Raw genomic sequence first — 15,223 nt, 5'->3', positions numbered from 1 at the left:
CACATCTGTGCCATAGAGTAGGTATTTTGGAGCATACCCTGTAACAGTGTGTTCTGTTTCGTTGTAATTTTTTACACAGTTGTGGGCTATAGTTGACCAAGCTATTTTTGTTTCACGTTCATTTATCCGGCACCTGATTCTATTGACTAGCGTTTGGTTTAGTCTTTCATTTATGCCATTTGAGAAAGGAGAGTTCACTGCAGTAAAAATTAATAAAATATTCTTTTCGTCCAAAAAATTCTTGAACTCCTTTGAATTGATACCTGGGTACTGGTCTGAGAGTATCAATTCAATCTCATCTGTTTCTGCACAGTTTCTTATCAGTTTGATGAAATCATTTGCGTTTTGAGTGCTTGATGTTAAAATATATGCATACCTAGTAAAGTGGTCTGATAGCAGGTGTAAGTATCTCTTTGTTGATCTAGAACCTCCAAAACCTCCAATGGTATCAATAGAGCATATCTGAAAAGGTTTTGTAGCAGGACCCAAGTGGGACATCAATCCATATTTATTTTGTCCTCTTGATTTATTTTTTAAACATACTATACAATTTTCACAGATACTTTTTATATTTTTTGACATGTTTTCTGCTGTATACACTGAGCTAATCATTCTTTGCATCTGTTTAATTCCTATGTGACCAAGATCTGTATGGACATTTTTCATAAATTCTAAGCTGAATTTCTCCGATATAATTATTTTCTCTTTTTTGTTTACTTTCTTGTAGTAAATATTGTTCCTTATTTGTAACTTATCTTTTCTGCACTGTATATATTCATTTTTTATTTGATCTTTTAAGATGTCTTCTAGTGTTATTGTGTTAACTATTTTTAACTGTTCATCTTGGTTTTCATGGGGTTCGAGGACTGGATTCCTACTCAGGCAATCAGCTTTAGTGTTGTATTTTCCAGGAGAATATTTAATTTGGAAATCATATTGTGATAAATAGTATGACAGATCACCTAATTCTTCGTCTGTTCTTGACCTTATGTTCATATTCTCCAGTGGCTTGTGATCGGAAAAGACAATAAATTTCCTACCTATCAATAGATGTTGCCAATATTTTACACATTCTTTAATTGCAAGACATTCCAGATAAACAGCTTTCTTTCTTTTTTGTACTTGATTCAATTTCTTTGAGAAGTATGCTACTGGTTTCTCTTCGCTGTTTTCTTGTGGTTGTTTTAGGACAGCTCCCACTCCTAGTATACTGGCATCTGTGTATATGTGAATAGGTAAGTTTGGGTCAAAGATTGTTAATATTGGTTGAGAACACAATATTTGTTTCATTTCTTCAAATGTTTTTTGGCACGATTTCGTCCAGTTAAAAGGTTGTCCTTTTCTCAAAAGGTTATGTAATGGTTCTAATTTTATTGCTATATTTGGCACATACTTATGGTAGAAATTTATTTTCCCCAAGAATTGCCTCACATTTTTTTTAGTTTTTGGGGTTGGAAAATCTTTTATTGATACTAAGTTATCTTTCAGTGGCCTGACTGAGTTATTCTGTATTACATGACCCAAGTATTTAACTGAGTCTGTTGCAAACGGGCATTTAGAGAAGTTTAGTTTTAAACCTTCACTTTTAATTGCTTGAAATAGTTGTTTTAGGTGCCTGACATGATCCGAGAAAGATTTTGAGAATAGCAAACTATCATCAATGAAACATACCGTAAACTCTGTGAGCTTGTGCTTCCGTATTATATTACACATTATCCTCTGGAAGATGGCTGGAGAAGTTTTCAATCCGAATGGTAAGCAGGTCCATTGATAGTGACCTTCTTGTGTCACAAATGCAGTTTTGTGTCTATCTGAAACACGCAAAGGTATAGACCAAAATGCTGAATGAAAGTCAAGAGTTGAAAAATAATTGCAATCTCTTGTTTTTATTATGAGGTCCTCAATAAGAGGAAATGGCTGTGATTGAGGTACCACTATTTTATTTAAGTCACGAAAATCTATGCACAATCTTGATCGTTTGTTTTCATCTCTTTTAAATGCTAATGTGACTGGTGCTGCGAATGGGCTATATGATTCTTCTATAATATTTTTTTCTAATAATTTTGCTACCTGGTTCTCAATTTCTTTTTTGTCTTCCATTGTGCAACGGTATGGCCTTTTACTGCAATATTTTTCTACTAGCAGATCAATGTGTGCTTCATAATCAGTTACCTTTCCTATGTCATATTTGTCCTTTGCGAACACTGTTTTATTTTTGGATATTAATTCATCAATCAAAGCCTTTTCCAGATAGTCCAGATGGTTAATACAAATTTTGAAGTTTTCTTCACTGAAGTCTTCGTTGAAGTTTACTAAATTTTCGGATTTTATTTTCTTAAAATCCGTATTTCTTTTATTTGATTCCTTAGAAACAATTTCATTTCTTTGTATTGGTATTTTCTGGCTAATTTCCAAGTTTTCATTTTGAACTAGATAAAATTCCTTTATGCAGTCTAGTCCCACTAAAAAATCATAATCAAAATTTTCTTTGTCTATTACAAAAACATTCATTTTTTTTTTCAAATCAAATATGCCAACATCAAGAGTAATTATTCCATTTGCCTTCTTAACGCCATTAATCGTTTTTAAATTTGTCTTGTTGGAGAGACCGGTATCCTCATTCTTTATCTTTAATAATTTTGAGTTTATCAATGAGACATTAGACCCCGAGTCATAGATTCCGAATACTTCAATATTTTCATTGAGTACTAATTTTATTTTGATCAATGGCGGCACTATTAGTTTTTTTGGTCTTCACACTGTAATTCACATTCTAATTCTGAATTGTTTATAAGTTTTATTTGCTTTTTATCCTTTTCAATATTTGTCTTTTGTTTAAACCAACAGGAATCTTCTGAATGAAAGCGTATGCCTTTTTTTAATTTTTCACATATACTGCATTTTTCTTTAATTGGCTTTAAATCTTCTTTTTTCTTGAAGATATTTTTTTTCTTTGTGACCAGATGTTCTAATTTGCCTAGTTCATTGAATAAATTGCTTGTATGTAAAATTTCTTCTTTGTTAATTTTATCTGTTATAAAATCTGGTAAGCCTGCAGCAATTATATCAATTAGGGTGCCTTCATCCATTGTTTTCCTTATCTCGAGTAAAAGTTTTTCCTTTTTCACTGCATACTCTAGTAAAGATCCTGATTGATACTTGAACGATAAAGCATACTTGCTAGATGTCCAACCTTTATTGGCATAAGTTTGCAAGAAACTTGATTTCCATTTTGACCATTCGGAGTGTAGACTTAACTTTATCATCATGGAAGAATACCAATCAGTGCATGATTTTTCTAAAAATAGTCGGAAGATTTCAATTTTTTCTTCATCTTTTATTATGTCAAACCTTGTACATTCTTTTTCAAATACATTCATCCACTCATATGCACTTGAGTTTCTTCCGTCAAACTTTTCAATAACAAATCTCTCGGCTAACTTTTTTACACTTTGTTTTTCTTTGTTTTGTTGATCTTCAACTAATTTTTCTAAAATTTTTATTACAGGATCTTCAGAATACTTTTTACTCTCAAAAGATAATTGTTCTTGGGTACTTTCCTCTAGAAATTGGTCCTGGAAAATCATGTTGCCGTCCTCATCAACATATGTTTTTAAAATATCCTCTGTAGTTTTTATCCAAACATTTCTGGTTTGATATCGTTTTTTTAATGTATTTTTCACAGTGGTGAAGCTTTTCGAGGCTAAGATATGTTTATGAAACGATATTGTTTGATATTCTTCAGGGATTAAGTAGACTTTGTCATCTTGCGTGGCAATTAAGGTTATGGCAATAAAGTTTGACTTTCCATCTGTTGTTGGTTTTACTTGGAACATAAATTTTAATTTTTCCATCTTCTTACAATAAATGTTGTTTTATAAGGTATTTTCCCAAGTTTTGGGCGACACAAAACACAATTGAGTTTCTCTGTAAATAAAGTTTTATTGTAATTAGTTTACATAGTTCACATTTAGTATTCACTAGCTGTTGCCCGCGACTTCGTCCGCGATTAGGTCGTTTTTCGTCATTCGTCGTTTAAAAAAAATACGTGACACTATTTTAAAATGTTCTTAATTATTGTCTCTTATAAAATTTAACTACATTAAAATTGAACACTCTGATAAGAAAATCTTAAAATCTGAAGAAAACATGAATGAATGTGGTTTAAATTCTACATTACTTAGTATCAAATAATAATCTAAATTAAATGTAGATTAACAGTTTGAGCACACCATTATAGAATATGTACCTAAGTATTAAATTACGTTAGTTTACATAGTAACTTTACTAAAAACACGATGACTATCTTTCGCGCTCGATACCACAAACTAAGCATGTTTGTGGTACGTGGCCCGCGTCACTTGACCCCCCGTGAGTTCCCCTCCGTTGCTATGTGAAAATACATTCGTCGCCCTACTGTAGGAAAAATTGTAATACTGTGGCCTGCGCGTTATAACACGTCCAGGGAGTTCCTGAGTGCCGATATCACCATCTTGAGGAAAAGCTTCTAATGTCGATTTAAAACTGCATACATACGAATTAACCTGTTCTAAAATTGTGAAATGAGTTCAGTTTTAAATTTGAGAAATATTGATTTCTTGTATTCCACTATTCGTTGTAGTCGAATACAAAATATATTTAAACAAACTTAGGTTGGCCTTCAGACAAAAGGGATCCTATCAAATGGTAAACTTGACCTTGTATCTTAAAATATAATTATAATATTCGCGTCCCTACTCTAGTCATTGCTTATGCTCATGTTCATCTTATTATGATGCACCCTATCATTTGTCAAACGGTCTTCATATTGAGTAAGTAAAGTTTTTAATTGTGAAAAAATGTATTATGGTTTACACTACATATTAACACTCTTTTATCATTTAACATAAAATATACCTAAGTCTGTGAGTGTGTAAAAATAAATCCAGCTAATTACACATTAAACTTATGTTTATAATTTGGTATACGACATGAAAATATATTAATTGTCAAGCAATAATAATACAGATAAATACTGAACATAAGTATAATAGATATTAAGTAGTATTAGTTAAAATATACTTTGACTACTTTGACTGTAAGTTAAAGTTTAATTTTACTAACAACATGTTAATGAAGAAGAAATAATAATTACCAACGTACTAACCTTTTCTATAATTCTATAATACTTAACACGGCACATTTTTCAAATTATCTTGCTCAACTCTACTAAAAAATTTGAGGGTTTTGTTGGAACTTTAATATGTAAAAACTATGATATATCTAAACTACGATACAACTTGCATGCGGAAATGCTCATTACAATTGTGAATCTAAAGAATAACTAACAACATACTGTTCAATTTTATTGAGCTGATGAATATCTTTTGCCTGGAAGAAATCACCGTCGCCTAACAAATATAATGTGTTTTCTTATAAAACCGTTACATAATTAATTTTATCTACTTAAATAATGAAAATGATATATTTATAAAATATAAAACATATTATGTAAAATGATTAAAAATAAATAAATGAAGCAACTACGATTCAAAGAAAACTTCTTTTTCAGTGTGAAAATGCTCTAAGCAATCCTGGATGATGAACTGTATATCATGTACCTACTCTGATCCCAGTACGGTCGGTACGTCGATAGCCATAACGATAAATATTATAATCAGATAACCGCAAAGTCAAAATAAAAATAAAATTTTGACTTTGCGGTTATCTGATAACTTAAAACATTACTTGTAAAGTTGTGAGTACAAAATTTACGTTTCATTTGGCAATAACATTTTTTTCGGTACTAAAACGTAGTAGTTTGATATGTGGTTGGCTGCCCCTCCTCTCCTTCCTGAAAAATATCCTCCAAAATTTCCCGAGATACTTCCAATGATTGAACCATTGGACGTTGGACATTAACTTCAGTCAAAAATTGACGAAGCGGATGATTACTAATTTCCACTTAATCCTCGCTGCTACTGTCTTTATCATCAAATCATCAATTTTCAAGTGGTGTAGTAAAAATATCAGCAGAAATCGTCTTCCAAAGGCGATATAATTTTATTAGCATTGAATCTGTAAATAAAAAAATCAAAAGTTAACTGTAAATCTATAAAAAAAGCTACTTACAAATAAAATTTTATCAAAAACTTCTGTTCCCAATGCACCTCAAAATAATAAAAGAAGCATTCATTTCATTTCATTTAACAACTTACCAACAAACAACAACAACTTACCTTTTGTGGGAACGCATGATGGTGAAAATTCACAAAACACGAAGATTGCATTTGTTATTTTTTGTTTTATGGCATTCAATTGCTTTATAAATATCACTACATAGTATAAAAAAAGTCGCTTTCTCTGTCCCTATGTCCCTTTGTATGCTTAAATCTTTAAAACTTCGCAACAGATTTTGATGCGGTTTTTTTAATAGATAGACTAATTCAAGAGGAAGGTTTTAGTACATAATTTATTAGGTTTTAGACAAAGCGGACGAAGCCGCGGGCGGTAAGCTAGTAAATTTATAAAACACGAAGATTTTTAAAATTGTAACTAATGAACACAACAATATATTATTATACTCTTTGGAACACAATCATTAGATTAACTGTAGATAATGGTGTCTATTTTTACTTAAAATAATAAACATCTACCCTCACTTTAAAAAAAATGTAGTTTATTATTTACACGAAATATATCTTATAGGGAACGGAAGATATGGGTTAAAGAGTTAAATAAATAAATAACATAATTATATTTAAATTATTAATTTTTAACATTGTGTTCAGTAGTGTTAACATGTAAATTGATTTGATTTTTACGAAATCTCATAGATGGCGCTGTTACAAAATTAACATTATACAACTTACATTCTTTAAGCTATGTTTCTCTTCCCAAGTTACTTAAATGGCATAATTTTTTATAGTGTCAATCTAGATATTGTCAAACAACATTTATATATGCGTCATTTGATTATTAATTTCCAATAGTTAACGTGTAAATTGATTTGATTTTTATAACATTTAATAGATGGCGCTGTTTCTAATTTGTCTTTATACTACTAAATTCATTAAACTGTTTCTCTGCCCAAATTACGTAAATGACATAGTTTTTATTTTGTAAAGCTAGATAATAGCATGGCTTACTCGAAACCAACATTTAAACATGAGTCTTTAGATTGTACGCTGTCGTAATACACGGAATACGTAAGAAAAATAAAGGTTCACAGCTCCTCCCCCGTAGGTGATAGCTTAATAATATGTAGCCTATAGCCTCACCCGTCCTGTTAGTAATATTCATACAAAATTTGAAGTAAATCTATGCAGTACTTTTCGAGATTAGCTCGGACAAACATACAGACAAACAGACAAACAGACAAACAGACAAACAGACAAACAGACAAAAATTCTAAAAACTATGTTTTTGGCTTCTATATCGATTATAGATCACGGCCCAGGTATTCTTTTAAAAAAATATTCAATGTACAGTTTTGACTTTCCTACGATTTTATTATATGTATAGATTAGTTGAATTTCACATTTAGTATTAACACAAGATCGTACCTGTAAATAAAGAAACAACATTTAATGTTTATAATTGTGTCGTTTCTTAATTAAATCACAATAAAGGATCAATAGTAATTTTATCCACAATGACGAGCGCTTTTTGTGAGATCCATAGATTACCTTCAAGTTTTCTTTACCACAGATTAGACTCAAACATAGAATTATAAATTACTGTTTTGATGTTTCGGTCAGATTGCGCGGGAATTCAAATTAATGAAAAATATATTTTTCATTACATGTATATTATTTTCAATTATTATTCTTTTATAACAACTCCCAATTGAGTATTTGAATAAAAAAAAATATTGATTTTTTTATGTATTTTAAAACCTTATTATTAATAATATTGATATTTAATGCAAAAAACACCAAAAAAAATTTTTTTCAATTAAATAAAAGCAATTAAAAATTGATGAAATTTAAATTAAAATCACGTGACTATAAACGCGCCACGACTGGTCACCATAGATGTGACGTCAAAATGTTTTAGTTGTATACGTTTTTGTATCAACTGCAGTGAAAACTAACATTATGACGTCACACGCGTCCGGGTGACGCTTCGGGAGTTGTCGGTGTGTTTTCGGTACTGAATTCAAAGACTAATTTTTATTTGGAAATAACTTTTGAATTATTGCAAATAAAAATTTAAAAAAATAGTTTTGCTATAAAACTAATATATATGTATAATCTTTCCATTTAGCACAAAAAAATTTTTTATTCAAATACTCAATTATATCTGTAACTTAAAACTATTTAAATCTTTTAACCTATTTTGATGGTCTATCGTCAAAAAAGATCCAATTCAGAAAGGAAATGCTAGTTGAATAATGTGCTTTATTACCAATTCTATAGTGTCTAAATTTCAGTATTATCTACTAATAATAACTAAATCTACACACCTTTTTAACATTAGCCGGTATCTTCTGCATCACCACCAGCTTCTTCACCGGCTTCTCTTCTTTCTTCTTTTTTTTCTTCTTAACTCTCTTCTCTTGTACAATCTCTTGTTCGCTGCAAGAACTATGGGCGCTTGCTGAATGGTCGTTAAGAAGGTCCTTCCTTGAGTTTGTTATGACTCCCTTCGAACTCTGTTCGGAAAGAGTTTTTATCCAGCCTGTGAAAATAAAATGTTAGAATCATGTTTCGATTTTAAGAAATTACTCCAACAAATTGTTTAAAATTATTAATTAACTTTGGAAATGTACAATAATATGTTACGTTGACATTGTTTTTAAGCTATTGCATAGCTTCTATCGCGGGCCTTGAGCGCGGGGACCGAATCGAGAAATTCCGTAACGAAAAAACCTCACGCTACCCACTCCTTGGGGCGGAGGTGTGGCTTGAAGGCATAGCATGCAATAGCTTTACCGCGGCAGTCCCTGAATGCCACACGTCTTTTTTTTAGATTTGTATGTATACTGTATATTATGATGTTAAACATTTGTTTCAGCTTGCTCAAATATCTGTGAATAAGTGAAAGTTACTACGGAAAATCAGCGACATATTGCTCTCTATGGCTGCCCTGATTATACTTCTCAGATATGATGACATAACTCATTACTACATTATTATGGAACAGTAAAGTTTAGCAGTGCCAAATATTCAATTAAGCAAAAATGATCACGATTTTTTTCAAAACAATTTACATACCTACAGGAGTTTCAGAGTCTATAAAGCATGGACCCTCATCTTCACTCGACAGCATTTGAGTTGGCAACTCGCGTGGAGTACGTTCCCTTTAAAAAATAATTTTGTGACCTAAAATTGTCTTATTAAAAACTGAAGCATTATTTATTGACAAACTATAAATAAATTTCTCATCACAATATTTATATAAGAAGTTAGATTAATGTTTGTTAACTGTATTATTAACTACGAGTAATGTATACGAGTAACAAGTACATTTAATATAGAATTAAAATAAAATATCAACCATTATTGATTACTAGTCGTAGTTACTATTTTACAATATAAGACAATACTAAATATGCAATGAACTTAATACTGATGAATAAAATATTACCTTGACTTTGCTCTATCGATAGGTTTTCCAGGGCTCTTCTGTGTTTTCTTTTTTTCAGCATTAGGGTCCGCCGCTTTGCCGTCTTTCACAGTCGATGCGATAAGAGCTTTTTGGAATAATTCCATTGTTTCTGCAAATATATTTATTTATGACATAAAATGTACCCAATATTGGATTTTTATTCGATATATTGACTGACTCTCGAATAATTTTACTACACTACTTTTTCGATTGTATTTATACTCAAGCACATACAAACGTCTAATGGGATCGGGATACAAAATTTAATATACAATTTTTCATACAATTTATTTAGTACTAAAATTAATATACAGTATGTTATATACTACTACTTTTTTAACCGACTTCGTTCACTACTAAAATAAACAATAAACTTCAAAATTTCAATTGCTAGCCAATCCAGTTATGATTAAGCATGAGACTACAAAAAACAAAAATTCAGAAATCATCAATTAAAAAAACCATTTATTTCCCGTATAAGCTTATCGTTGCATGACACAATAATTAGTAAATTAAAGAAATAGTACTAGTTATAATTTATACACACAGCCACAAATAGAGATAGATGGAAAAGCCTAGGGGAGGCCTATGCCAAAAGGCAAACTGATAATTAAGTTACCGATGTATGACCGATGTAAAATGAATCTAATTTATATTTATATAATTCAATTAAATATTGTTATTAATGATTAAAAGTGCATGTAATCTTATCATAATTGAAATTAAAAATGAAATTGCTAAATGTGCATGAAACTGATTGTATTAAAATAAATATGAAAGGCATTGTAATATATTGAAAATTATTTATTACAAGAGAGATAGAATAATGTATTGTAATGTAATGATGTTATCAGTAATAAAGGCTATTTTGATTTGATTTTGATTTGACTAGTTATAATTTAGACTTACCATAAACCTCTATGCTAGCCAATGTATCATGCACCCGTTTCACTTCCTTATACGTAGGTTTTCTCGTAGGGAATGGTAAAGCTCTAACTCTAAAGTCATCTCTATTGAGCGGAGAGTTCTTGCCAAATAACGCCGCCTGATTGGTCGAGCCGACCGCGCGGTATAGCACTAGTGAACAGCCAATCAGGTCTTCCGACCAAGCGGATATTATTTCTTGCACATGCTAAAATAAATGTGTATTTGTATAAAGTTTGTTAACTACTGCACAGTGATCATATGTATTAATACATAACGTAATCATAATAGCTATTGCCATATCGGAAAAAAAGTTTACGTATCTGTATTAATTTATTAATAATTCAGGCCCCGGAACCACAGATATATATATATAGAATAATTTTTGGTCATAGTCATCTATCAAAATTTATTCAAGCATTAGCTCCCGTATCATCATATTATTAAAAACTTTATTATTTTGTGTTCAATTATAATAACAAAGTAAACATACAAAACAACAACCCGGGTCATGTATGTGTGGTGCGGCTTGTCCACTATCTTACCACCAACCACCAACTTTTAGAAGCCTCTTTTCCCCCCCCCCCCCTGCCCCTTCTTACCACCCCCCCCCCTTACCTCCAAGAAAGCCGCTTGATTGTATCTTCTCAAGCTAGCGCCAGCAGATCGCGGCATGTTGCCGTGCTGGTCCCGCGCGCTCTGCGCCTGGCCCTGCCCGCGCCGCGTCACGTACGAGTGGTGCGTTTTGTGCACTACCGGTACTGCACCCGAGAATATGGCACCAGCGAAATGGCCGCCAGATACCTATGTGTTTGGTGAAATTTTTCATCATTCATTATTTGCACAAACATAGTGATAAGTGTAAAAAAAATGTGTGCGTGTACTAGTGTACACACGTAGAAGTGAAACTTCTTTATGCCTCTATTTTTCAAAAAATAACTTACTATATGCAACTTTACGGAAATACGTCGAATCACGCGTGGTAGGGATAAGAAAAACATGGCGCGTAACGGAAAAATGTCACGCGTAACGAAAAAATGTTACACTAAATTTTTTTCCAACCCCGATAAAGAAGTTTCACTTCAATAATTATTAACACTCAATAAACAACTCACACACAACATTTATCCGAAGCAAAACTCTGCCTGTATACTGTGTATGAGGCAGAGTTTTCTAATTACCGGTTCAATAGACTTTGAACACTACTGCAACGAAATAAGGTGCTAATTTCAACTGTTTTACAAGTTAAACAAAGTATCGAGGTATTTTTAAAACTACTGGTTATATTTTATTTCTTACCATCAATACTGCCCACCGTTGATAGCCTGGTATAGTTAGACGTTGACAGCGCTCCACCCATGCGTAACCTTCGCCATCGGAAGATAATTCTTCCTGAAATCATTATATTTAATTACTATTACTTAAGTCCAATATTGTTCAAAATTGTATTTTTGAGTATGTTATAATTATTGTGGTTTTCTTGTTCGTATTGAATTTTAGTAATAAGAAAAATAAATTAATAATAATTAATTTTTAGTGTAGCTGTGTGTAGGGAGATGAAATTAAAGATAGCGGCCAATTAAATTTTATATTTCTTCTAAATTACACAAAAGTATATTATTTATATTCACTAACTACAAAACGTGGGTCGGTGGCGCGAGCTATGGGACAACTGAGGGGCGACGCTATGTGACTGTGCGACGCGGCCGAAAATCCTGCGTCAGCACAGCACCTACAATGTTCCCCCCTTTTCAAAAAAAAAATGTGGAACATTTTTAAACAAAATCAAATTAAATTATCTTTATTTAGATTACTAACTCGCACAACGAACCCTAACAATTCTGCTGACAGACAAAAAAATAACAATGTGAAACATAATACAAGATTAGTTCAGGAGTCGGTGAAACATTTTTATAAACACACGAACATTTATTTTAAAAAAGATACTTAACATATAAAAATTACTAGTCTGCAGCCATGGTGTTTGATATAACGTTATGATGTCCTCTCTTGGCATCATTGCGGCCATTTGCCAACAATACAATCCAATAAAGTCCTACGATCGAACAACATAACATTACATATTACACACAAACATTATAATGTAAAGTAACATTATTAATAATAAAAAAAATACGCAATGTATAATATTAAGGTATCATGTACCTAGTACATTAACATGCAAATAAAATCATTCACAATTAATACGAAAATATAATTAAAATTGTTCCCGTCTCTTACACTATGACGATAGATACAATAACAATGCAATATAATTATGAAACGTCATGACATTAAAATTTTAATAACACACAAAGAAATTTTAATAACTTACACGTTTGTTAATACACAACTTTATTTACTTCTCGTGTTCTTTCCACCTTGATTTCAGGAACAGATAAGCTAGTAGTACTCATAACTTCTTTTTTAGTGTGCGTTACCCAGGCAAAATGTTTTGCTTTAGAGAGATGAGACTTAAACAAATAATTAGTGTATCATGAGGAGCAATTTGTTTACTAATAGCAAAATTTGTTTGAATTGTAGTTTTTAAGTTATTTAAGAAAAACAAATTTTGCTGGAGTAACGTTTGAAACGTTACCCAGGCAAAATCGTCTTTCAAAAATTAGTTTCAGCACGGAACCAAATACATGAATAGATAGCTTTTGTTGAGTAGTAAATGTTTATAAATAGCAAAATTTGTGTGTGGTATAGTTCTTTAGTTATTTAAGATTTTGCTGCGGTAACGTTTTGGGATTTCCCAGATCTCGAAAACGGCTCAACGCAGAAGTTTGAAAAAAATACCAATAAAAGACCTTAATTTGTTTAAATTTGTTTAATCATTAGTTTTTGATTTGGTTGACGTAAACCAATGTAATTAAATGGTTTCAAAAATCAGAAGAAGCGGGTTTACATGTAAACCAATACACTTATAACCAAATAAACAGCTGTAAAAAATACCCGTGGTTCGACGCTTGTTTACAGCAGACATTTTAGATTTCATACTTTACACGTTAAGAAGATAAAAACAAATTTGATTTATTTTAGACTGGTCGTACTTTAGCGATCGAATACGCAGTTCCCATAACATTAAGAAACATGGCATACTTTAAACAAATTAAAATGATTCATGAAAATTCTTTCCTGTTAATTTCAGCCTTGAATTACGGCTCTAATGAAAGTTATCTCAAAAACAAGAATATGTCAGCAATTCTCTAATAAGCCGACCAAATTGAAAAGGTCACGTAAAAGCGACTGCACCGTACGTACGGGTAATCTTCGCAAATTAGCAGCATGTTAACCGATGTTTTGTACAGTTAGTAACTCAGGCCCCGGAACCACAGACACAATAGAAAATCTATTGTGTCGTGGCCCGATCGGGCCGCTCGGGGCTCAATGGGTTAAGCAGAAAAACGTTATTCGTGAAGCCGATTTTTTAATATTTTTTAAGTGCAGTACCATATTACACAATTTTTACTAGTTAATAAAAGTGTAATATCATAGTGTATAATTTAGAGTGTGATTTAAAACAATACAAACATATATACATGTAGCTATATTTTTAGTACTTAATTTGTTGTTTCTGTTAAACCAAATGTTTTGTGATTTGATGTGATGTGATGTGATGTGATTAAAAGTTTTGTGATTATATACATTTTTTATAGAATATGCTCGAAACCGTCCCTCATAAGGGCAAGAAATATAGGCAAGCCGATAATACATATTTTGTAAAAAAAAACATTAAATGTGCTTTGCACATTACACACACAACGCCGACTCAATTCCAACTCAAGTCACACTGTGGTATTGAAATATGAGCTTTATGTCGTGTTACTTAGAGTGGATATTTCAACATTAAGTTAAAAGAAGGTTACGACGCTTTGACAATGATTGGTTCACGGGTTATCCACCTGTGGCAGTCACATGTAATGTTAAAATATTCACTCTAAGTAACACGTAACAAAACTCAAAAATGTTGATGCTAAGGCAAAGCAATACATATAATTTGTATGAGACTGATTTTTTAAATAAAAATAATGAATCTTAACCATTTTATTATTTTAACTAACCTGACCAGAAAACTTTTGTATTCAACTGTACTAACAAAACATCTATATTATCCTGTTCATTTCAGATGGTTGCGCTTATGTATGGTGCGGTCGCTTTTATGTGACCTTTTCAATTTGGTCGGCTCATTAGAGAATTGCTGACATAATCTTGTTTTTGAGATAACTTTCATTAGAGCCGTAATTCAAAGCTGCAATTAACAGGAAGGAATTTTCAGGAATCATTTTAATTTGTTTAAAGTATGCCATGTTTCTTAATGTTATGGGAACTGCGTATTTGATCGCTAAAGTACGACCAGTCTAAAATAAATCAAATTTGTTTTTATCTTCTTAATGTGTAAAGTATGAAATCTAATATTTCTGATGTAAACAAGCGTCGAGCCACGGGTATTTTTTACAGCTGTTTATTTGGTTATAAGTGTATTGGTTTACATGTAAACCCGCTTCTTCTGATTTTTGAAACCATTTAATTACATTGGTTTACGTCAACCAAATCAAAAACTAATGATTAAACAAATTTAAACAAATTGAGGTCTTTTATTGGTATTTTTTTCAAACTTCTGCGTTGAGCCGTTTTCGAGATCTGGGAAATCCCAAAACGTTACCGCAGCAAAATCTTAAATAACTAAAGAACTATACCACAC

The 15,223-nt window shown here is 31.6% G+C and overlaps 1 protein-coding gene across 1 annotated transcript; it reads right to left on the bottom strand.

The window, feature by feature from the left end:
• Positions 1-1,826: 1,826 nt before the first annotated feature.
• Positions 1,827-7,779, bottom strand: LOC123704889. The gene is made up of 2 exons (XM_045653385.1): positions 7,545-7,779; positions 1,827-3,927 (listed from the first exon to the last, which is right to left on the bottom strand). The coding sequence occupies exon 2, from the start codon at positions 3,852-3,854 to the stop codon at positions 2,739-2,741; it is 1,116 nt and encodes a 371-aa protein (XP_045509341.1). The 5' UTR covers positions 3,855-3,927; positions 7,545-7,779; the 3' UTR covers positions 1,827-2,738.
• Positions 7,780-15,223: the final 7,444 nt, after the last annotated feature.

This window comes from Colias croceus, chromosome W, assembly GCF_905220415.1.
Source record: "Colias croceus chromosome W, ilColCroc2.1".
Classification (NCBI taxonomy): domain Eukaryota; kingdom Metazoa; phylum Arthropoda; class Insecta; order Lepidoptera; family Pieridae; genus Colias; species Colias croceus.
This window is presented reverse-complemented; position numbering and strand designations above follow the sequence as displayed.